General features: G+C 42.1%; 1 protein-coding gene across 1 annotated transcript in view; it reads left to right on the top strand.

Annotated features, from left to right (window-relative positions):
* The window catches only part of LOC123024793 (glypican-5-like), a 406,903-nt gene that overhangs the window by 291,939 nt on the left and 88,674 nt on the right, over positions 1-26,290 (top strand). The window contains exon 7 of the mRNA XM_044432951.1: positions 6,236-6,386. Coding sequence (XP_044288886.1) covers positions 6,236-6,386 — 151 coding nt within the window. The remainder of the gene's footprint in view (positions 1-6,235; positions 6,387-26,290) is intronic.

Here is a 26,290-nt window from a genome sequence, read left to right as displayed (position 1 = left end):
GAATAGGGATGGGATAGACAATCCTTGTTTGTTTTCATTTTTACACTGATTGCCAATCAGAGGAATCGAAACACAAAGCTTTCTGGCTATTCTTGCTGGAGGCTACCACTACAAACAAGTTAATTAAGCAGCATTTTGAAAAGCAATTGCCATGAAGCATTTAGGACTCCTTATTCCTAGCATGCATGAGTAGTTGGCTTTAAATCAAACATGTTCTTTATAAGGCAAGTGTATCATAGTGGAGAGAGTATTGGACTAGGATGGTAGAGAACTGAGTTCAAATGGCTGCTTAGGCTCCATATGTCTACTAAAGCAGAGCTTGATCACGCAAGTCTCTCATCTGTGTTGTTGTGAGACACTGTACCTGAGTGAGTTTTTTTATAACCAGCTTGGGCAGGGGTTGGGAAAGATTTAAAAGAAAAACCCTGATGCTACAGGATCTGGCTGCTCAGTGATGCTATGGCCTTTCTTAGAAGGACAGACAATAAACTTTCATTGACAATGTTCTAGCAAACTCCCACCCCAGTGTTTTTCCCCTTCTTACTATCCTGTTGTGTTAGATGATATATTCCCTTTTGAGGTCTGAAAGGTCACTGGCTTTTAGTGAAGCTGGTACACTGGGATTTGATCCAGACATCACCATGCATGGCAAAATGTCTCTTGCAAGTGGCCCGAGATGGCAAATGGGAATGCATGTTCTGTCTGCAGCATAACATGCAGACTGAGGTTTTCTTGGATGTGTTGCATTTACTCTGAAGCTCTTGATCCAACAAGATCATCATGTGTATACTTTTATGGAATGGCTTAATTCTAGTGAAGCTTAACTTGCTTTCCCCAATAACATCTATTAAGACATTGCAGTGGAGAAAGAGAAATTCAGGGAAATGAAGCTGATCGGAACAAAACTGCAGGTTGGCACATAAAATGGGGTGTGGTAGACAGTGGTGTAGTGGTAAATTCTGAAGTCTATGCATGCTTCATGGTAGTTCCCACAGCCTTGCCCCAGAGAAGGGCCAATACTGCAGGTGGCTGTGCTGATCCATATCATTCATTCATTCATTCATTTTTGGATTTATATCCTGCGTCTTTCCTACAAAGGGCTCAAGGCAGCTTACATATCCTCCTCCATCTTATCCTCACAACAACACCCTGTGAGGTAGGTTGGGCTGAGAGTCTGTGACTGGCCCAAAGTCTCCCAGTTGGCTCCATGGCTGAGTGGGGACTAGAACCCAGGTCATCTGAGTCCCAGTCCCATGCTCTTAACCACTACACCACACTGGCTCTTATGGTGCATGTTCTAACATTTTTCATCTCCACCAGGAAGAGACCTTTTGCAAATGTAATGGATCTAAATTGCCCATTAAAGATCAACTCGCTCACAATATACTGTTGCTGGGGAAACCCATCCCCTTCTTGCACAGCTACTAAGAACCCTGAGAGGGTAGCCAAGGATTTCATTATCTCTATGACTCAGAAAGTTCTGGCACTTCGTTGCTCTGTGTCCTAGCCTAGGCCCACCAACCTCTGGTGGTGGGAGGAAGTTCCAGTGTTTGCTATCTAAACAGGTATGTGGAATTCAAGCAGCTATTGCAGGCACAGCTGGTAAAGCATTTCCACAACATAAGTTAGTCATTAGACTTAAAAGAAATTCCAGAATCTTAGCAAGATAGGTTGTGGCTGGACCCAACTGGTTTTCATTTTGTGAAACTGTGTGGGAGAATAGCTGCACATTTCCATCCTGGGAAAGACTTTTGGTCAGTTATGGGATGCACAACACTGTATGCACTAGTGACCCTTATTTAGACTGCCATCTTACATGCAATGACGTGGAAGTACTTCTCACTGGATTCAGGAGGACTCCTGAGGCAACACAATTGAAAAGAGGCTTTGCTTTCATCATGAACCAAAGAGAACTTAATAACTATTTCACAGAGAGAAAATATTACTTGCAATGCCAAAAGTTAATTAAAACCTGCATTTAGCTGTGCATTGGAACACATTCACTTTAAGACATCAGTATTCTGCATGTATATGATTATTCTATGAGTCTGAGCAGCAAATTTCCTGCTTCAGCAGAGGTTGGGCTAGATGACCTTTGAGGTTTCTTCTAATTCTGTGATTCTGTTGTCTTATAGCCAAGACACAACAGAAATCTATGAGATAGCTGAGTAATAGTTCACTGTATACGGAAAGGTTTTAAGAAGCAATTTTGTTCACCATGTCTGCATGACATCACGCTTTCAGATAATGAGTAATAGCAAAGATGAACATCAAGCTGCTTGTTTAAAAATAACATTAAACTACAATTGAATATTGTTTTGTTGGCACAACAACACCCATAAATGAACTAATCTATAGAAAGTCTGACACCATGAGCTTTTTAAAATAGGTCCAAATAATTACCCAATGTTTCTGCAAAAGAAAGGAACATTTGTTGATGATGCATGCTTTTGTTACCTTCCATAAAAGATTGTCATGACTCACTGAATGATGTGTACTGCAAATATACATCAACATATTCAGTATGTATCAAATCTTACCACCTACCTCCTCCATTGTTTGAATGATTTAAGCACAAGAAATTAATTGTCCAGGGTTTTTTTCCTGCACTGGCCATTGTTATCTAGTCTTCAGAGAGATTTTAACACAGCTAGTAGGTCATATCAGTGCTTCTTATTAATGCTCTAATACAAGCTGAAGAGTAAAAGAATAATTGATAGCTAAAATGTCTCTTTCCGATGCAGAAAAAGAAATGTGAAAAACAATCTTTATGCAAAAAACTGATAATCCCTTTAAAATTCATATATGCACCCTATAAATTAATTAAAGTTGTTGTACAATGTCAACGTTTCAAGCCCCTCAAAATGAAAGAAGCCCCAGCAGAATTATTATGGTTTTAAATGGTTCTACAAAGGGAAAAAATTACTTAGTGCTCAAATCCTAACCATTCGGTAATATCTATCATGCTTCCTAATGAAGATGTTGAAAAGCAAATAGCAGTTTCAAAGAGACAATTTTTATTACAACCATGGAAGTGACAGACAGATGAAGAGAGGAAAAAGTAAAATTCCTCTTTTCCTCCACAGAATGCTTGGGCTTTTCTGTGCTGCTATGTGCACAACGAAACTGTTCACATAATCTCTCTCTCTCTCTCTCTCTCTCTCTCTCTCTCTCTCTCTCTCTCTCTCTCTCCACACACACACACACACACACACACACACACACACACACACACACACACTTGACATAACTTTTAGTTGGGCTTCAGTATGGTATCACACTTTGTAGCCAATCAGATATGCCCCTGTGATTGTGTTGATGAGAGTGAGGACAAATGAAGTCACTCAAGAGTGATATCTATCAGCCATCTGAGTTATCATAACCCATCCAGAATCTTATGGGTACATGAGAAGATTTCACATCTGTATGGAGCTAGACAGATTTCGCAATGTGATGATGACAGGATAAATGAAATCAGTCAGGAGTGAGGGCTGGCAGGTACATCACCTTCACCACCATCATTTTATAGCTTTACTTTCTGATGTCTATATTGTTTTACAATTGTAATTACTAATTGTTTTAATTATTGAATTGTTTTACAAGAAAATTAAATGTACTAAAATACATGATATATGGTAAAATACGATAGTAATGCTAAAAGATGGATGATCAAGAGAGTCAGGAAAGAATGTAGTGAGTGGAATGATGTGAGGACATATGTAACCAGTCAGATACGCTTATTTGTGTGCATCAACAAGGACATACAGAGTTGAGGGAAAGCAAGAAAAGACTTGTCAAAGAACGTGTTATTCAGCATTGTTAGAAAATCATCAGGCAAGGAGTGTACTTATGATGCTCAAAAATATTCTCCCAGTGCAGCAGACCATCTACTTAACCCTAAAAATACTACAGAGTATAACAATTGCATGTAAGCAGTGCATTCTGATACAGTCCAGGGAAAAAATCTAATTCTACTAAGGGGCTGTGATAGAATAGTGAGAAAAGTACAGGACAGGAAAATAAGTAATTAGAGACTAGTGAGGAAACTGTGGCTACAACCTCCAGAATGAGAGGTTGTAACAAATCCTACTAGTCCAAACACTGCTAAGCTGCACCCACCCAAATTTCCTGCCTGCTTAACCTTAGCCCTACCCTAGGTGGAAGGTCCTCATATTCGCCACAATAAATAGATGGAAACGTTGCATTCAAAACAATGCTTCTCTGAATACCAGTTCCTGGAGACAGAGAAGGCCCACTGTTTTCATGCTCAGAAACTCCCCAGAAGTGTTTGGTTGGCTACTGCTTGAATACTGGACTAGACAGAGACAAGTGACTTGCCCAAGCTCACAAGCTGAGTTTATGGTGGGAATAGGTCCCAATCCACAAGTGCTGTGTTGACTCCATATTTGCTGCTTTTTATAGAAGGTGTCAGTGAAGCTGAGAGATTAGTAATTTTCCAAGGACTTAAATGGAACCCTAGGCAAAAAACAAAATCCTTAAATTCCTCTTCACTTAATTTCCAACAAAACATTCCCATCACACACAGGTCTCCCAAAAGTTGATTTCCTACCTGTACCTGTTCCTCTTAGGTAAATCCTCTTCAATGAATTTACCACTAAGGCACCCAGCCACAAATTGTATTCCCCTTCAATAATTTATCCCCAGCCACTTCTCCTCCGCCTACCTAACTGCTTAAAAAATACTGACGAAGATAACAATTTGAATGATAGTTGTATATGAATTACATTAATTGGTGTAAATCTAGCCTACCTGCATTGGATACCTGTACTGAGCATACAATTCAAAGTGCTGCTTCTAAACTATAAAGCTCTACACAGCAGTATTTGATGAGATGTCCAACTCCAATCTATCCAGGTTCTACAGTCTACATCTGAGGCCATCCTCCAATTTGCCACCTCCAGGGATGCCTAGATGAGAGCCGCCCCAAGGCTTTGTTGCTATGGGGGCGGCATACAAATAAATAAATAAATAAAAAGGAAGACGGCCTTCTCAGTGGAGATTCTCCAATTAGGGAATGATCTTCCCATTCACACTTGCACCAATAGGGCCATTTTTTCTGCATAGGATTAAGACTGCTCTCCACTCCCAGGCATTTAATAGCATTCAGTGGGATCTATCAACTGTATTAACAGTTTTAGTTAGTTTTTATTGACATTGTTTTAGTGGTTTAAACTGTTTTCAATGTTCTACATTGACTTTTTCGGCTTTATATTATTGTTTGTTTACTTCTAGTGTTATCCATTATTATTATTTTGCCTATGTTCATGACTTTTGTTATACTGTTCATCATCATCATTTAGTACCTATATCGATTGATTTGGCCCTACTTTGTACTCAAGTTACCTTACAATCACTAAGGGTGCATGTTTAGACCAAATAAATAAATAATTCCTACAGTTCCTAACATGCTTCATCCAGCCAGTAGTTGGGCTATATTCTGTTTAAATATGCAAAGGAATGCATCTTAATAAGACTTGATGAAAGCAATAATAAGCAAATACATAAAAACATAATTAAAAATGCATCAACGACAGAGTAAAAACAGCATTTAGCTATATGAGGAAGCAGGGACAAATCTTGCATAGCTTCATTTGCCTCTGCTGTATCCTGTGCTAGAGCTTCGGGGCCTTATGTCCAGACACCAATCTTGAATGGAATACATAGTAGGGTTTCTCTGTGTATATTTGCCCTCATGTTGATAGGTCAGTGTGCTCTGAGAGTGGCCTGTCAAAGAAGCCATATGCTTATCTCTGAGTTTTTCTTGTATGTGGTTTGACAGCATGTATCAGCCTTGGCCAACACACTTGCCAGCTGTGCTACGGGGGGGGGGGGGAGCGGTGGTTTGGAGAAAGAACAAGCCAACTCCTTAAAGCTGGGAAACATGACAGTTGGTAACCAACTGGCATCCACAGAAATGAAGCTAAAAGTAAAGAAATACAGTAGTGGTGGTGAAAGAGGCCATGAAGTGAAAGTAATGCCAGAGAGGAAGAAAGGGAGATGGGAATTCCTTGCCCAGATATGTGTCCGGGAAGCTAAAATGCTGTAGTCCCCAGTTTTGAGCTGCAGAATATTGCTCATTTCCTTATCTATGCTTTTAATGGACTGATACGAAATTGCGATATCATGCCTTCTAGTGGGAAAATGGGTGCATGATATGAAGACGCCTAAGCTGAAACCAATGCTTATCTTTTTAATATTTTATTTTACATTGTAGTTGGCAACTGAGAGGATAAATTTAAAACCAGAAAGATGGGCCAGCAGGGAAGGTGGCAGTGGGGATGGAATGAATGAAGAGCTGGAATCAAGTGGAGACTGTGATGATGAGGATGGATGTCAAGGATCAGGTGACAGGAGCTACACAAAAGGTAGGAGCAATCATTTTCTAAATGTGCACTTGCAGGATTCAACAAAGTTGTGTTTCTCTATGTTAATGGCTACTTTTGGGTATAAAGCTAAACTGTACTTTAGTGCTACACGGGCAATCCTGTTTTCCCACCCAGGTCACGCACTTCTCTCCTCTTCTCATGAAGAAAAGAGGAATAGTTTGGCTTTTCCTTTCAGTTTGGTTTACCTTAGCTTGCCATGTCATTCAGCCTGCGAATATGGCTAAATAGTAACTATGGATGGCTGCAAAAACACAACCTTGGCTTCTTGAAACTAAAGACTGGGTTTAAAAAAGCATGTTGATTTGAATTCCAGAGTTGCATGTGGATTGTTCTTGAAATGTGGGTTGCTATTGAAATATGGGTTATCATGTTGTCTGAAACTTGCTGTGCTAACAAGCAATGGCTTGTTAACCATGCACCATGAAGAAAACCCAGCATTTGTGGTTGGATTGTGAAGTATGGGTTGTTCTCCATGGTTTGTTATCTCAGCTGGTTCAGACAGCATAATAGCCCATATTTCAACAACAGCCCATGGTTCAACAACAATCCATGCTTATCCCTTGAGTGTGGATTATCATATTGTATAAACCCAGTCCATTGGTATTCAGCCATAATCCCTGGTTAACTACAAGCAGAAGCAAAAACCCCTCCCCTCCCCTCCCCTCCCCTCCGCCAATTTGAAGAGAAAGCTTAGGTTCCTCAGCCTGGGAAGAGTCTGTGTTTGTTCATGTAGCTTTAAACCATGGTTTGGCATTATCTGTTTGTCTGAGCAAGACTAGTATGACTGAATTATTTTGCTATGATAGTGTGGTTCAACAATTCTATGAACTGTAGCTTGTTAACATAGTTCTGAGTGTTCATAAAAACCCACTATTGTCCTTCAGCAATGACATTTTACTAAAGAATTGTTGCTTGTCTGTTGTTCCTTGTTCCTAAAAATAGATTTGATTATATTAATTTCTATGCATTATGCCTAACTTGACAAGGCAAACATATAACCATAAACTAAAGCACTGTGCTGCTCTATAGGGTACGAACTCCTCTTGTTTCACCAGTGTCTACTGGTACCTGGTCTTGGGCACTGTTCCACTCAAACATCAATAAGGCTTTTCTATTCTTGGTTTTTTTTTCCAAGTTTAGTCTCCCCCAAACCCAATGTTAGCACTCATTCTAGAAAACTCATGTCATGTGTTGCTTTCTGTGTGCTTCAACTAGGGTTTTAGATTTCTTAAGTGCTTTAAGTGAGATGTTTTCTCTTCAAAGTAGTACAAATTAAACAGCAGCCAGGTGCTACTAAGTACATTTTAATTGACTATTAAGCTATTTATATGCTATCGCTGTGCTAGAATACACCAAGAAGCCATCATCTTTCAGACATTCAGTAATATATAATAAAAAGCATTCTAAACCTGGTTAATAGTGAAGCTCATCAACACAAACATGGTGTATGGAATCTGCATTCTCTGCATCCCCTGAGATTTCCATAAATTGTGAGGGGGGGAAGAATTAATTTTCATAAATACTGATACAGTGATTTCGTAGGAACCATATCTGCTAAAAAATATGGTCCAAATAAATTGTCGAAAATGCTCAGGCTTTGTAACATTAAGAACAGCAATTCCATCTTGAGAAAATTATAGTGGTATTTTGTAATTAACTTTAAAGTACTGTTATGTGTTTAGGCCACTAGCTGTAAATCTGTTTTGCATATCTCGACTCAATTAAGAGAGAGAGAATGGGGGAGTAATCCAATTAAAGGCTCCTCTGCTTTAATAGTACTATGATTTCCCCCCTCCCCCGAATCCTAGTAATTGCATTCAGTGTCAGTTTTATAGAATGTTGCAGCCCTTGTTATGTTTAAACTAGTTCCATATTATGGATATGTACATTTGGCAGCTAGAGACACACCCAGGATCTTTGCCCCCGCCCCCGGAAAATAACCGAAATAACTAATTAGCACAAGTTAAAACATGAGTTTAAACATCTTCCATTTTGGCAGCAGCTTCCCCAGATGTTTATGACATGTGGCTAGTGCTTAGTAGGCTGTCACAAACCAGAGACAATGAGCTCATCACCTGAACCTGTTTGTGATGAACAAGCATGGGAGGGGCTTGTTGATTGTTGCTGGAGCAGAGGGAATCACACTGGCTCACTTCTTGGAGTCTTTGTTAGTGCAGGGATGGCTACATTGAAGTGTGCCTAGGGCAGTAATGGTGAACCTTTTAGAGACCAAGTGCCCAAACTGCAACCCAAAACCCACTTATTTATTGCAAATTGCCAGCACTGCAGTAAAATCTGAAAACTGAGGTTTTAGTTTAGAAAAAAACACCTCTCAGCCAGTCCAAGCAAATGTATATATATCCTTGGCAGCGCACTGACTGGTTATGCGAAAGCTTGGACGAGTTGCAACTAATGAGTCACAGCCAGTGACCTCATCACCTGGTGCTGCTACTCCTTTCCGAGCATGGGCATGGCCCCTTTGTGCACTGTTAGCTGATGCTCGGCTGCTGGGGCAATGCTGGGGTGACTGGGCTTGCATGCTGAAAGAGAGGGCTCTGCGTGCTCACTGTGGCACGGATGCCATATGTTCACCACCCCTGGCCAAACCCTACCCTGGTGCACTCCCCTAACCCTAATACAGGGGTAAAATACCATTGAAAATAATGTGATTTTGAAAAAGCCTTCCTTTAGTAGTTTTTTCTGCACAGCTCATCATTTCTGCCATTCTAAACACATTCCAACCATCAAAATCATGCCAGGACACCACGTTTTTCTTACCTTAAGCCAGTGATGGTGAACCTTTTAGAGACTGAGTGCCCAAACTGCAACCCAAAACTCACTTATTTATCACAATGTGTCAACACTGCAATAAAATCTGAAAACTGAGGTATTAGTTTAAAAAAAAAACAACTCACAGCCAGTTCAAGCATGTCTGTCTGTCTGTCTGTATCTATCCTCGGCAGTGCACTGACCGGCCATGCAAAAGCTTGGACCAGTCGCGGCTAATGAGTTGCGGCCAGTGACCTCATCACCTGGTGCCACTACTCCTTCCCAAGCATGCGCGTGGCTCCTATGTATGCTGGCATCTGATGTTCGGCTGCTGGGGCGACTTGGCTCGTATGCTGACAGAGAGGGCTCTGCATGCTCACTGTGACACATGTGCCATAGGTTCGCCACCACTGGCCTAGGGCTTATTCTCCCTTCCCCAGCTACTTCTAACATTATACATTAATAGCATTTTAGGGAAGAACCTAACAGCACAAGCAGTGGCATAAATGTTTTAAAAACAGCCATTGCCAACCTGTCTGTTCCTCACCCAGTCCAGTGGATTGCTCCCTACTCCCTGAAATAAATTCATTTCTAAGGTGGGCTAATTCTGGGCTACATAGCACCCAGAATTAAGCGATATGAAGCCATTTTCAGAAACAGAAAATGATCTTTTCCTTATATAAACTGGCCATGTTCAGTGAGGTAAAAAATACATTGAGAATTTCTCAGTAGTTGGAAGCTGCAACTTCTACAAAATGTGGTGGTGAGACAGTGGTCAGTAGAAGGTCTGAATATATAACACTGATTCTGATCTCACCTGGCACTGGTGATCTTTATGTTTCCAGGACCAATCTGAGGTACTGGTTTTAAGTATAAAACCTCATCCTTCTCAAAACAGCAGTACCTGATGAAGCAGCTCTCCTAGAATCATCTGCAGCTTTCTTTCAAGAGCCTCCCTTGAGGGAAGCTGAGAAGCTGGCTGCACAGGAGAAGGCTGCCTTGATGGTCCCTCTTCCAAATATGGAACCCTCTCCCCATTGCGGATTGTCTGACTCCCACAATGCCATCTTTCTGGCACCAGATTCAGACTTTCCTCTACTCCCAGACATATGATATGATAAGGCTCTTTTCTGGGTCCAGAGATATATTGTTTTATATATTTTAAAGGTATGTGGCTTTATTTTGAGAATTTTAATCTTTGTAAAGGATTGTCCAGATAGCTTTGGCTATTTAGCAGTATACAAATGAACTAAATGAGTTAAATGAATGAAGATCTCTTTGGGAAAATCAGTATGATAGAAAAAAATTCCCAATGAACTATATCAGTTATTGTTCTAAGGTTCATTATTGTCCAGATAAGTCAACAAGATTTCTAGTAAGGTTAAGGATTAAAGATCATGAATGAATTTCATTGTTTGAATAATCTTCTTTGGATCAGTCCAGTGTTGGGACATTTCTCTACAGTTTGTAAATATTTAATAGATAATAAGCATCTATTCTAAGCATCTTATAAAATAAGTAGCACATTGTGTGCAACAGAACATAGTGGAAACTATACATTTTCTTGTTTTTGATAAGTTTTGGCGGGGGACCCAATGTGCCATTGATGGGAAGGGATAGTTTCAGCTGGGATTGTATTCATTTTAATAACAGGCAGTTTTCTGTTTGATTGATTTTCAAAATCTTTTTACAATTTCTTGCATGCTTTTGGTGTCATCTTAGAACAAATTTGCCACTTTTTTCTTGATAGATAACTTTCGATCCACATGGTGACACCAGCAGGTTGAATAGTAAATGAGTAGGTTTAATACAGGGACTGTGGGTGGCACAGTGGTTTGAGCTGCTGGGCTAGTTGATCAAAAGGTCGACAGTTCAAATCCGCAGACAGGGTGAGCTCCCATGCTTTGTCCCAGCTCCTGCCAACCTTGCAGTTCGAAGCATATAAAGGCAAGTAGATAAACAGGTACCACTTCAGTGGGAAGGTAACAGTGTTCCATGCACTTTGGTGTTTAGTCATGCTGGCCACATGACCAAGGAAACTGTCTGTGGACAAACGCTGGCTCCCTCGGCTAGGAAACGGAGAAGAGCACTGCCTCCAAGAGTGGACTGGACTTTAATGTCATGGGGAAACCTTTACCTTTACCTTTTTTAGGTATAATACAGGGGGAAAAACTAGCTCTAATGAGGTCTGTGCTTAATGTTACCTGTATTTTGGTTTTGTCATCTGTTTGCTTGTGTGTGTGTGTGTGTGTGTGTGCACAAGACAGAGAGCGCTATTCCAATACTTTTAGTCTAGAAGGATGGACATTAAAAAAAACTTGAAATAAACAAACCCAGACAATGATAGTTCGTAATGTTTGGCTTAGAATGAAAGGCAGGTTCTTACAGTCAAAGCCAATGCAAGCATTAAGTAAGGGTGGGCATTTGCCAGGGCTCTCATCTCTTCATCTTCTATTTTCAGATCAGATAATTTATTTTCAGATAATTTCTTTCTGTCTTTCTGTATGGGGCAACCTGACAAGAATCTTCTGTGTAATCTTCAAACAATAAAATCTATCTATCTATCTATCTATCTATCTATCTACAGCATTTCTACCCCATCCTTAACTTCCTAACTGAATGCATGTACCCTAGAAGAAACAACTGTTGGGTCACATCTAATGAACCTCTGTTTGCATAACGGGACTTTACATTCTCCTTCTTACTACATTCTCCTGCAATCATCCCAAATTTAATCAAGAGGATCTCTAACTCTCTGAAGCATATTTGAAGAGCAGGCAGAGAGCCACAGAGAGGAAGGGAAATTTGCTCAGTGAGCAGTATACATTGTGCCAATGGACCAACATAGTTAAATTGAACCCATACCAAAAAACCCAACCCTATTCCTCTAAAGTTTCGAGGCTGCCTATGATAAGACAAAGAACTGTATATATGCTCAATAGGGGTTATTTGGGGGGGGGGGTCATTCATTTCTATAAGATCAAAATGGGACTACAAGTGTCAGCCCTGGACAGCCTCTTGACTGAGGGCAACAAATCCTCTTTTGCAGTCAAACTGGTTATAACATTTGTGTATGGGCAGGCATGTTTTCATGCTTCTGTCAAAGTGTGTCTACCAAACATTTTTAATTCTAATTCCTTTAATCTAAAGCATTATGAATATATTTCATTACATTCCTTAATCTCTTCCATTAAAAGCCACTGTTTTGTTTATAGTAATTGCAAATAAGCTGTTTATAACAAAAGCAATCATTAGCACTTAAAACCACCTTTTAGATATTTATGCATAATATATTTAATCACATCTGCAGACCAACATGAGTGCATTACATTTGAATCTATGTAGCTGAGCTACCACAGTTTCAAGGACAGATAGCTTTGCCAGAATTTCTGTGCAGGAAGTAATCATTTAAACATTTCGTGATAGCAGAACCACTGAGGCAAAATGCAGGACCTTTACATAAATACTTTTGTCACCTGTGATTTTGCATCTTTTTGCAAAAAGGTGTAAATCTATTCACACTTGAACATGAATGTCATTATAGTGGGGGAGAGAACATATTCTGATTTGTTGAGACAACAGAATTTGTGAATGTACAAGGAGGACATGCAAGAATAAATTGCAATATGGAGTATTCTTTTTCAGTATTCCATCCAGGCAATCCTAACCTTTTCCAGGATACTCCATTTCATTTCCCTCCCAAGTTTTCCATCCCCAGCTAAAGAAGTCAATCAGCATTCCATTGCCACTGAACATGTTCATTCCTCCTGGAGCTGTTTAGGGATGACATCCCCTCCCATTGGGTTTTCCTAAATAATAGCAGATTTGAGGTTCTTTATACCTTGTGGTTCTATTTGGTGTGTCGATGGTGCCATTTGAGCTACACAGAGCATGAGTTTGCTCTTAGTAAAGATGAACTTCTCCTTCCCCAGCACTGGCAATATGCACCTTTGATATGAAGATAAAGTAATGTGCTATTAAAAAAAACCCCCTTTCACATCTCTCTCCCTGATTTCAGCAGCTGTTGAAAATTAATGTATTTCTCTCATTGTTCACATGCACTTACATTAAAAATCTTTTTCATAAGTGAGGAACCTTTTAGCACTCATTATGTTCTTACCCACTGACTCTTGCATGCCTCATCTCTGTATTTCTGTACTGTATAAATTGCCATCTTAATCTATCTTTGGACCCATGTGCCATGTTCTCAGGTTGCACTAAGGCTTGTATGTATCTAAATATGTAATTGTACAGCTGGTGATATTTTGTAATGATTATTTCATCAATATTCAAGGAGCAGCAGAACATCTGTTGGCAGCCTGCCATGGGTACTGGATTCTCATCTCTGCAGGTCTCCTGCTTCCTTGCAGATTATTGTACTGTTAAATTCTTTTTTCTGCTTCTGTCATTAGAATTCTGAACATCACACATCATTCTGAGCATACAGCCTTTTTTGTATCCTGTGTTTCAGGAGGTGTTCTGCTTCCGACTGTCTTTACAATCCTTGCAAATGATATCTCTGTCATGCCAGCATAAACTGTTCATTCAGTTCAGGAACAGTTTACTGGCCTATTTTAGTTTAAAACCTACTTCCTCCCCCCATCCCCTTACTCAGCATCTTGGGCACTTGAGTGAAAGGATTCCCATCCCTCCTATGTACAGCTTAATCAAGACCTAGTATCAACACAGTGTGTTGATTTTCTGTGCGGTTCATGAAAAGTCATACAGCTTGATAGAGGGAGAATGGCACACAAATGAAGTGGAAGGATAGAAAGTATGAGATTTCAATTCCTGTGCACAAATTATGCAACCACATCCCATTTACAACTCAAATGCAGACTGGAGTGCAATTCTTAGGGAATTTTCATAATTTCCTGTGGTTGCATATGCACTCAGAAGTGCATGTCTATGCAAGTATAAGCTTCTGGAAATGTTCATTCCCTCTCCCATCTCCCACCTGCATAAGTTTATGAAGAGAAGATGCACATTTCAGTGCATCATATGATGGGGAAGGTATGCTTTTCATATTTGAGAAAAAAGGAAGCCCACATTTGATAGCAAGAATGAGGAGATGTGACATCAAGGTGCATCATGCTTTCATACACCAGTTGCTGAGGAGCTTGGATAGTTGGAACTCTTGCACCCATCCTGCTGGTACAGGGTGTTTTGCCACTGTATGAACAGACTGCTGGGCAGGATGGACCATTGGCTTCATCCAGCATGGCTTTTCTTATTTTTTGTGGTTTTAACACAAGAATAAGGACTTCTTGTTCTGCTGGTTTTAATGTTGCTAGCAAACCCCTACAGAAACTTCAAAAGGACAAATGTACCTTTACAGCTGAACTTGGGTAGCAAACCACTGATTTTTTTCCCCTTTAGTAACCACCAAATTTTGGCGGAGCAGGAGTGCAGCCAATCCCAGGAGGCAAGGAATAAAAATTTCCCAGTGTTGCCCATCCCTGCTTTATCAGAACTAAAATGCTACAGGATAGTGAACAAGATTTCAAGTCCTTGGGAACTCTTCTTCTGGTTATTAAACAAATTAAAGATATGGGGTAGCGGCACACTTGACTGGATATTAAAGGCATGGAATCTTCAGCATTTCGACACAGTCTTATAGAATGTGGGAACAGACAGCAAACTTGAAATGAATAGGCTCTAGTAGATAGGATGAGGCTTTCAACTTGCACCTGGACTCTGTCTCAGACTGCTGGAATGAAGAAACATGAAATGGTTGTTTCCAGTTTTGAGAATATAAATCCAGCAGTTACTCCATCCTTAGGTAAAACACACAATTTCCTTGGTAAGCAGAAAGCTAAAATAAAGAGAAACTAACTGGTTTCTATATATCCAGTACTACAGTTGGAGATTAATTTTATGTGAGGTGCTTTAAAAAAACAAACAAGGTCAAAACAAGCCAGACTGGGTCATGTTAAACAGTAGTTGAAGGTCATAGACCTTATTTGGAAATAAATGAATTTTTATGTATCTGAAGAGGAAAAATCCTTCCAAGTCAACATAGTTAGGTTTGGTCTGCAAAATTTCATTCTAGTCCTTCAGAATTCAGGGCCAGATTAATTTATTTGAGGCCTGTAACCCTGGCCTGTCTTCACTGTTCATTTGCCCCAGTCCACTGAACTATTTTGTTGCTGTTTTTTGAGTTTGCTCCTGTTGGCTAATAAAACTAAAATCATGTGGGAATCATGCAGGGACATAAAAAACACTGCAAGTAAGACACTTTGATTGAATTACATCTTGAAGCTGAAGATAAATCCTTTTTTCTTATACCCAAGTGCCCAATGTCAACTCTACAGTTTGTTCATCTTCCAAATGGATATATCCCAGAAGTCTACAACCTGTTTTTCATTTCAGGTAAATAAATTCCCACTTCCTGATGTTGTGCTTCCTGAGAGCAGAACACATCTTTCTTGATCAAGGCAGTTTTTTAACAAGCAAATATTACCTGGTTAGCTTTTCTCCTCAGAATGATATGTGTATCTCTAGATTTGGCTTTGAAACAGATAAGCATAGCATGTATTTGAAGATGAGAACTGTAAAGGCAATATTTAAAAATCAACCTTTGAACAAGTATAGGCTATGTTCTTGGTAGCACTAAGATTTTAAACCTGCATATGCAGTTATGTCCAGATGCCTTCAGAGATAAATAAGTTTTGTAGTAAGCAGAGAAGTCATGCAGGAGTAATAACTGGCCTTTTAATTTAGAAGTTAAAAATAACCTTTCAGTATTCTCAAAAGGGAATTTTTAGTCCAGTTTCCACAAAATGGCAGTCTTATAATAGATATTGACCAACACTTCAGTTCACAACTTGGGAGTGAGTAAACTGAAGCAAGGTCACTATTTATTTATTAATTTTAGATGTATGTCCCACTTTTTTCTTATAGCAAACTCAAAGCAGCTTACATCATTCCCCTCCTGCCTGCTCTCAGTCTTGTTCCCACAATTACAACGACCCTATGAGTTAGGGTGGTCTGAGAGTCTGACTGGCCCAAAGACAGCCAGTTGGCTCCATGGCCAAGTGGGAACTAGAACCCAGGTCACCTGAGTCTAACTGCAGAAAGAAAAGAGGTCTAGAACTTCAGGCATGCCCCACCTAATATGGCTGAATGCAGCATGCTGAGAGTTGTACCTTGAATTGATTAATGTCACAAAATAACCCCTATTCTGCTTTCCATGCTCTGAATGTAGAGTCTTGTGGTTGCTTAAAGATAGCACAGTCTCTGATAAGGGCATATGTATCAAAGTATTCCAACAAAGCAGAAGAGAGTTAAATCAAGAAGAGAGTAAACAAAAGCTCTATGGATTTTTAGCCATTAGTGGCCTTTTATCAAAAGAAACATAAATATCTAGAATATTCTTTCGAAAAAGCATGCTCTGATCCACTCTTTGCACCTGATCATTATGAAGGATAACACTCTATGTCAGCAACAGGTGTCCCAGAGGTTGTTAAAGATTTCATAAACTTGGAAAAAGAACTTTCATGGTAAACATGAAGTATTACATTACTACACTTTTCCAGTATTACCTAGTTTATTATACCAGATGCATAAGTACCATCAGTAGCTTCTCTGTCATTAATGAGTGTTCACCACAGTGGCTCCAAAACAGCAAAACCAATTTCCATGGAAGTGACATTAGAAAGTTCCTGAGCTACAGCCAGTGCTTATATAGTTTAAATGTTAAAATTAAATATTCACACACCTGAAAATCCTACAGTTCCTCTTCCTTCTTTACCCTACCCTCAGCTGCCCAACCCTAGTAATCCTATTTAGACAGGAAAAGAATGCCGAAGAATATTGGGAATTGCAGGATATTTATTTCTGTCTGAATATACTAGGCTTGTGTTCCAACCAATGGCAGGTGCAGAGGGATAACTTTCTGAATCCACTAAGACAACAAAGCACATCAGCCACTGGGCAATGCTTCTAGCTCATGGACTCTTAAAGTCAAGTTTTATATAAATTGTATTTAACACTTTGTGAAAGATAGATTTTTTACAAAACCCATACCAACATAATGCAAGAAATTGCTATTATTACAAAGAATTATGTTCATGAACTTAGTAAGACACTGTTTGTTTGACAGCATTTTCACTATATTAATATTTAAGTATGCTTTGCACAGTATGTTGTGAGACAGCTAACTGTGACAAGGTCATTGTGGAATTAGCTTTCAATTTTAGTAGGAATATGCTTTATCCTCACAATTTCAATAACAGCTTGTCCTACTCTTCAATGGTGTACAGTTTTGTATTGTGATTAGTTGATCGATCTCTCTCTCTCTCTCTCAAACACACACACACACAGCTATCATAAGTGCAAGTGATGAATTTAAACAGTTATACAGTGCAAGTAAGAGGCAAGAATGTAATGGTATCATTATCCCAAAAAAAATGACTTTCTGTGAATGTGATTTATTGGTTAAGTATGGAATTCTTATACAGAGACACCAGTGGAAATACTCCAAAGTAAATAGATGGGTACCATTTATATATCACTCAAAAGGAAGAAATGCACATGAGGAACAGGAGCAAAGCTTAGATACTGCACTCGCTCTCTCGCTCACACTCTCTCGTTCTCTCTCTCTCCTGTGCATGTTTAAAGGACTCTCATACTTGTAAAAAGGGACAGAAGAGGCAATTTGATTTCAGAAAAAAAGACTTCTGGCAGGGAGGAAGGGCAGGAAAATGTGAAGCACATGTGCACCAAAAGCCAGGTGAAAGATTGAAGGCTGTAGCCTGAGTGACCCACCTCTGAAAGGGACAAACCAGAATACTGATTTGCATAAAGTTTTCACTTGCCAATATATGTGTATAGATGCAAATTTAGAAATAATTACAGTAATATAAATAGAAATACCATTCGTTTCACCACAGGGGAAGCCTCCGACCCTGTGCCTGCTTGGTCTGCTGTCCAGGTTCTTCGTCATGGCCTCTGTGCATCACACATATGGGTGCTGCGCCTGCGCAGTGCCTAGGCCAGAAGATTAAAAAGCTAACGGTTTTTGGTGGGAAAACTCCGCTCCCCTCCCCCTTCGTGGTATAAATACAGCTGAGTGTCTACCATTTTGTTCAGTCTTTGCAACTGCTATTCACTGTGCCTCGTGCCTGTTAACGTCCTCGCTAAGATCTTGAGTCCTTACTCTTCCTTTTGCCTTTATCCCTTCTTAACTAATTCTTATATTCCAAGTTTATATTCCAAGTTTGTATATCCCTCTCTTTTTCTTCTTCTCAAAAAAAAAAAAAAACCCCAAAAATATTAGCTTACCCTCTATCCTGTCATCTTTTCTTCTTTTTCCGCGATGACGCAGCGAGCGGCCTTTCACAAATGCACCACATGCGGATCCAAAATGTCACCTGCGGATCCGCATGATCTATGCCTCCTCTGCCTCGGCGAGGGGCATAGAACCAACAAGTGCGGCCATTGCTTGGCCTTTACCAAGCAAGCGCGGAAGAACAGGGAGAACCATCTCCGCAAGCTCCTCTGGGACCAGGCCTTGATGCAATCGGACCAACTGCTCTTACGGCCTGGTTCCTCTTCAGCTGCACCGCCTCCTCCACGCTCCACCCCAACTGTGAGCGCTCCTCCGAAGCATCCTGCTTCCACCGCTCCTCCTCAGTGTCCTTCGGCTGAAGGCGCTACTCCAGCAGAGACCCAAGTGCCACCTTCTTCCCCAGCCAAAAAACGGGAGAAGCGCAAGCACATGGGTTTGGATAAGCCTTCCGCTCGTAAAGTTCCGAGGAAGGAGAAGGCAGATAAACCCACTCACAAGACCAAGAAACCCGATCGCCCCAAACACCAGGGCTCGGGTTCGTTGGTTTTTTCGGTACCGTCCGCTGCCACGGTACCGACCCCTTCAGGACCGGCCCTGCAACTTACTATGCAGGTAACACTGCTGGGATCCCCTAGGCCTGTCATTCAGCCTGAGAGCGTGCCGACCCAACCAGTGGAGGAGACGCTTCGGAAGTCTATCTCTGATGGCGAGATTAGAGACTCCCCACTGAGGGAACGGTCTCCGACTCCAATGCCCACGACTGAGCCACCTGTGGAGTCACCTTCACCTCCAAGGTGCCGCAGCTGCTCGTCCGAACACCGGGGTGACGACTGGAGGATGCACGGATATGGTGCCTTCCCAGACTGGGGTGGCTATCAATCTTATTCATACTACCCTCGGGATCGTGCGTCTCCATCAGCCCCGAGAGATTCGCCTTTGATGGCCAGGCATGTGGAGAGGGGACGGCCAACCTCCCCAGAAACGTCGTCTTCGAGTGACCGTCCACTTTATTATCCGGATTCGGATGAATCCGAGGTTGACTCTACATCCCCCGATGTAGCAGTCACCTCCCAAGGACCAGCGTCTCCCGATGAGCCACATGTCTCCTTTACGGAGCTCATGTCCCACCTCGTCCATTCACTAGAGATTGAGGCTAGTCAACAGCTGGGCCCATCCACGGATCGCTTCTATGATGTTGTGAGGGGAGAACAGTCTGCGGCCATAGTCCTGCCACTTATTACCACACTTCAGCAGGCTATGGTCCAACCCTGGGAGTAACCGGCCCAACCGCAAGCAACCTCCCGTCGGTATGAGGCCATGTACAGAGTTCGGGAGGACGACATTCCGTTCCTGATTCGCCATCCATGCCCGAACTCTGTTGTCATCGAATCCTCCCAGGGCAGGGAGTCCAGGGGACACACAGCCCCTTGCAACAAGGAAGGGAGGAAGATTGATATGCTCACCCACCGAGTCTATGTGGCCTCTGGACTTGGCATGCGCATATCGAATTATGAAGCAACACTGGTACATTACCAGTATTTTATTATGCAAAAACTGGATAATGTTGTTTCCTCCCTTCCAGACCGTCAAGCCGAGCTTGCCAGGGTATTCATCAAGGAAGCTATGCAGGTAGCAGTGCAGCAATTATCTACCGCAGGACATCATGTAGATACCAATTCGAGAGCTCTCATGAATGCCATCTCACTGCGCCGACACGCATGGCTTCATAATTGCAATTTCCCCGACGAGATGAAACGGAGGATCGAGGAAATGCCATTCAACTTTACCGGGTTATTCCATCAGAAAACCGACCGCAAGTTAAAAGCGATACACGAATCGCGTATGACCGCGCGCCGCATGGAGCTTCCTCAACAGAGGCGTAAGTGGCAAGGGCCTCGTTCCTCTTACCGTTCACAATTCCACCCTCGGCAACACTACCAACAAAGACAGCAACGGCGAAGACAACAGCCGCAGCAACATTTCCCCCAGGGCTGGCGGCGCTTCGACGCTGACAAGTGTCCACATTGATGGTCCGGGTGAACCATTCTCTCTCTCCCCACACCACCTTTCCCTCTCCCTTTTGGGGACCGGCTCCAGGGCCGACTCCCCATTTGGGAGTCCATTACATCTGATAGGTGGGTGTTGTCTATCATTCAGTTCGGATATAGGATAGAATTCGATGTCGTCCCTCCACCGTGTCCGATTCGATTTACATCTTCTTCATCGGTACTGTGCGAAGAAGTCTCTCAGTTGCTTCACAAGGGCGCGATTCAACAACTATCCCGCTCGGAGGGATTGCACGGATTCTACTCCAGATATTTCACGGTCCCGAAAAGAGATGGTGGTCTTCATCTGATTTTGGACTTACGGAATCTTAACAAATACATCAAAACAAGAAAGTTTCGGATGACCACTTTACAGAGTATTTTTCCGTTACTGAAGAGAGAGGATTGGTTCACCTCCTTAGATTTGAAGGATGCTTATTTTCATATTACTATCCATCCTTCACATAGACGTTTCCTGCATTTCACTGTTGGGCTCGACTTGTTCGAATATGCTGTGCTACCCTTTGGCCTGGCCACCACACCTCAAGTTTTTATGAAGTGTATGGCACCAGTATGTGCACACTTACGGACAAGAGGAGTGCAAATATACCCATATTTAGACAACTTGCTAATTATCTCCCAAACTAAACAAGGGCTTCTGTCTGCAATACACATGACCTGCGCCTTGCTCGATGATCTTGGACTATGTATTAACCATGAAAAATCGTCCCTTATTCCCACGCAGGTCATCGACTTTATCAGGGCACGTCTCAACTCCACACGGGAAAGAGCTTTCCTCCCTCCGGACCATCGCGCTACCTTATGCCCACATCCATCGAATCCGAACGCTAGGAACGGTTCCGGCTATATCCATTCAGAGACTATTGGGGCACATGGCTGCTACAGTTGCCATTGTCCCGTATGCCAGACTACGGATGCGGACCATGCAGCTGTTTTTCAACACGTCGTTTTGCCCAATGCGAGTTTCTCCCAACAAACTGATCCGAATTCCGTCTGTGATACTCAACACTCTAATTTGGTGGACCATTCCGAGCAACCTGTCTGTCGGTGTCCCGTTCCGAACACCTCATCCAACGAAGACCCTGTATACAGACACGTTGCTACGGGGATAGGGCGCAACATGTGCGGACCTTTGGGTTCAGGGAACTTGGAACTGATGGGAAGCAAGGAAGCACATCAACATCCTCGAACTACAGGAGATTTTCAACGCCCTAAGGGCTTTCGAAACTGTCCTATGCCAACAAGTTGTCCAGATTGCATCCAACAACATACCGGCTGTCTTCTACATCAACAAACAGGGCGGCACAAAATCGCCACCCTTAGCATGTCTCTCAATGGCCATTTGGGACTGGTGCATACCGAGGGACATTATGCTTCTAGCAGTCCACCTCGCAGGGACCGACAACACCAAAGCAGACATGTTGAGCAGACATATGTCAACAACGCACGAATGGGAGATGGACAGATAAATATGCCACAACCTCTTCCATCTGTGGGGCTATCCGGTCTTGGACTTGTTCGCCACTTGCGACAACAGAGTGTGTGCCCTATACTGTTCCAGGGCAGGCATAGGATCGGGATCAATGGGAGATGCCCTTATGATCCCCTGGGACAACATAGCCTTTTATGTGTTTCCCCCAATTCCACTTCTAACGAAAGTGATAGCGAAGATATCTCAAGAGAATGCCACAGGAATAATAATAACTCCATGGTGGCCGAGACAACTGTGGTTCGCCACCCTTCTTTGTCTATCCAAAGGGACGTTCCTTCACCTCCCGTCTATTCCTCAGCTATTAACGCAGCAAAACGGAGTGATCCGACATCCGGATCTGATTGCCTTGAGGTTGACAGCATGGCGGATCACTTGAGTCATTCTGCTGCGTCGGTACCGATGACATCCGAACCTCTACCGGAATGTATTCACTCAACTGTACCGACAGCCCCTAGGTCGGTTTCGACGACAACTGCTTCGCTACTGGTGACTGTTGACCAGGAAATTCAGGAGATTCTCACATCTGCTCTAAGACCGTCCACTCGTCGCTCTTATGCGGCTAAATGGAAGAGATTCTCCTCCTTTGCAGAACGCCATTCTTTTTCTCCTGGAATGGCCTCAATTGACAATATTTTACAATTTCTCTTGGAACTTTATCATTTGGGACTGAAACCGTCATCCATTAAAGTTTATGTAGCCACTATTTCACACTATCGTGGTGCGCTTCAAGGGATTTCAATTTTCTCTCAACCTCTACTTCGACGTTTCCTTCGGGGGTTACAGAACCTACACCCTTCTATTTGCCCGCCTATGCCAACCTGGAGCCTTTCGGTTGTTCTCCAAGCACTTACCAAATCTCAGTTTGAGCCACTGGCGACTGTCGACCTACGCCTGATGTCCTGGAAAACAGCTTTCCTCATAGCGTTGACATCAGTTCGGAGAGCAAGCTAACTTTCTGCTCTCCGCATAGACCCTCCATATCTTAATTTCCATAAGGAAAAGGTCGTTCTTTGTATGGATTCTTCCTTTCTTCCTAAAGTGGCTCCACCATTCCACTTGAGTCAAGATATCGTTCTGCCAGCCTTCTTTCCAGCGCCGTCGAATCCAATAGAGTGGGCTCTACACACCCTTGATGTTCGCCTCTGCCTGGCTTTCTATCGCTCCCATACGGAATCCCTCCGTCGTACGAACAGACTCTTTGTTAAGTACTCCGAACATGAAAAAGGACTCCCAGTCACACCTCAAAGGCTGTCGCATTGGATCACCCAGGCTATTGTCCTGGCCTATCAACTATCAAAAATAGACTTACCTGTTACCCCCAGGGGTCACTCCACATGAGCTGTTGTGACTTCGTCCGCCTTTGCCGCTGGGGTCCCGATCCAAGATATCTGTAAAGCCGCAACGTGGTCAGGGCCATGCACTTTCGCCAAGCACTATCGACTTGATGTGCGCACCAGGCAGGACTGCTCTTTCGGCAGAGCTGTTCTTTCGTCCGTTCTTCGCTGACGACACCTCCCTCCTCCAAGTTGGGTAAGCTTGCTAATCACCCATATGTGTGATGCACAGAGGCCACGACGAAGAAAGGCAGGTTGCTTACCTGTAACTGATGTTCTTCGAGTGGCCATCTGTGCAGTCACACAACCCACCCACCGGCCCCACTCGGTGTCCATCAGTACATACTGCTTTGGTACCATGCTGTAATTTGCATCGGTACTGATGGTATATGCCGGTGAGTGGATATTGTTCTTGGTACCGTACTATACTTTGCATTGGTACCGTTGGGGCTCAGTGCCATTTGCAACTAATTTTATTCTTAACCTGTAGTGGGCGAACGTTCGGTTTTCAAGACTGAACAAAATGGCGGACACTCCGCTCTATTTATACCATGAAGGGGGAGGGGAGCGGAGTTTTCCCGCCAAAAACCATTAGCTTTTTAATCTTCCGGCCTAGGCACTGCGCAGGCGCAGCACCCATATGTGTGACTGCACAGATGGCCGCTCGAAGAACATCAGTTACAGGTAAGCAACCTGCCTTTCTCACAGCTTATAGGGAACTTCTGTGCTCTTTTATCATGGTTTCTTTATCTTTAAGCCAGACTTAGTTAGGACATCCCTTTACAGGACAAAGTTCAAACAGAAGCTTGTCCTTTCTAAATTAGAACCATGCCTACCTTAATAAGTAGGTTCAGACTGTAACCTTTGAGTGTTAAGGCACCTTCTACAAACTGTTGATCAATATTTGTGCCTCCTTCTCTCTACAGTCAACACAGGCGACCAAAGCTGGGTGAACTTCAGATATCTGTGAGTTCTTTGAGTTCAATCAGTGCTGCCATTTAGGCTGGCTTAGGCTTTGTCCTAGGAATGAGCAAACATTCCTGTCCTCCCCCTCCCCTCCTTCTGCCTCTCATCCCATTCTTCCTGAATTCCAGTTAGCTAAATGGATTCTGAAAACGGGACATGTGCAGCTTCCAGTTCATTTAAATGAGCCCTCTCTCTAGGTAACAGATGTACTCACAGGGAATCATCAGAGACATGGCTGGCTCTGCCTCAATGGCAAAGGGTTCCTGTACTGTACATTTGTGTGCAGAGGGCCCATCTTTCTGACAGCATTTGCAGAGGATTTTGCTTTTGTTTCACATTGCAATGGGAAAAGACTCTTTTGAATACCTCGTGCATATGAGCTGCAACTTGCCTGAACTCTGTGGGACGTACCTCAAAGTAGCTATGTATAGGATTGTAATGTTAATGAGCTAAGTGCAACCACCCTGTCAGAAGCTTCCTTCAAGGTTTTCCATCCCTCTGAAAGAGGCAAGCTAGATAATGCCTGTTTCAGAAGGAGTGAAGAAGTGTTTGCAAAAACAGAGGGCTGTTTGAAACAGCATGTGCAAGCAATAGTTTCCAGCCAGCAGCTCCATACTCATCATACCCAGAGTTCCTATTAAAGGCTCATGGCTGAGTGTGCGACAGCTGCTGTCCACCCCATCACAATAGTAGATGTGCAGTAGATTTTGCACAGAAGTCAGGCATGCCTGGAATTTGCAGCACTGAAAGCACGTGCCTTGCTTTACAGAAGAATGTCTTCTGTTTGAAGTGCTGCCCAGTAAGATGTCTGGTTTAAAGTCAGGAAAACATAAGAAGAGAGAGCCAGGCCTTTGAAGTTGCCCCTTGGCACATGGGTCACCTGGTCACAGGCTTCTACATTAGAGGGCGATACATTGTATTTACAGCCAAGTCATTATGCTGATAGACATTTCGTACGTATAGATTCTTAATTGGTGACAGTAGAGACAAATCTATATATTGTACTATATGTTGTCCTTGAGAAGAAAATTTGGCTTGTGAGAGAGAACACTTTCTACTGCCTGTGTGCAAGGATCTACTACCCCATCTTTTGTAGCTGCTCAGTGGTACCCCATCCTTACTCCTTGCCTTAATTAAAACCTAGAGGGAAATTCATATAGTTTCATTGATGTAAGCTGTGAAAGTTAATGAGCTAGCTGGATCTTTTCCTTTCTCAATAGCCACTTTAACAGAGGCATGCCTGTGCTTCAGTATGACACTTCCAAGCATAGCCACATAGTTCTAGCAGGAGACCTCATCAAATCATCTGAATTGATGTAGACATGAAAGAACCAGTTTGATTTAGTATATAGAACCTCCATTCAGTCATTTAAAGTTCATACGCAAGTTACTTCTTTAGAGAAAGTTAGCAGACATGTTACGCCATTTTTCCCCAGTAAAGTATTCCCCAGGATTGAAGTATTCTGTACTCACAAAGACTGACATGAACGTTATAAACTACAGATCAGTAACAAACTGTTTTGCAAAATGCGTAAAAGCTGCAAACTAGAATGTTTATTGGCAAAGATGCTACATTAAAATATGCATGAATAAATACATATACTGTACCCATTTTTAAAAATCAATGCACAGATTACATCAAATGAAGGTTTGTTAAAAAATGCAAATTAAAAAACTGGTGGAATACAATTCTCCAAGGGATTATGCAAACACTAAATATGCTTACTTTGCAAACTCGCTTTCTTTAAAATGTAACTTATGAGAAATAGATGTGTATAACATTTGAATAGTAATTTGGAATTAATATAATTCTTACTTTATAAAGCCATTGGTAGGTGGAGAGAGAATGAAGTGAACTAGTGCAAATGTACTCAGTATGCATGAAATTTCTACTTAGTCTGGAAAATTTAGAAGAGACAGATAATAACCATTTGCTGGAATTGTAATTACTGTCAGCATTTGTA

The sequence above is a fragment of the Varanus komodoensis genome, unplaced genomic scaffold, assembly GCF_004798865.1.
Source record: "Varanus komodoensis strain SLA01 unplaced genomic scaffold, ASM479886v1 scaffold25, whole genome shotgun sequence".
Lineage (NCBI taxonomy): Eukaryota > Metazoa > Chordata > Lepidosauria > Squamata > Varanidae > Varanus > Varanus komodoensis.
This window is presented reverse-complemented; position numbering and strand designations above follow the sequence as displayed.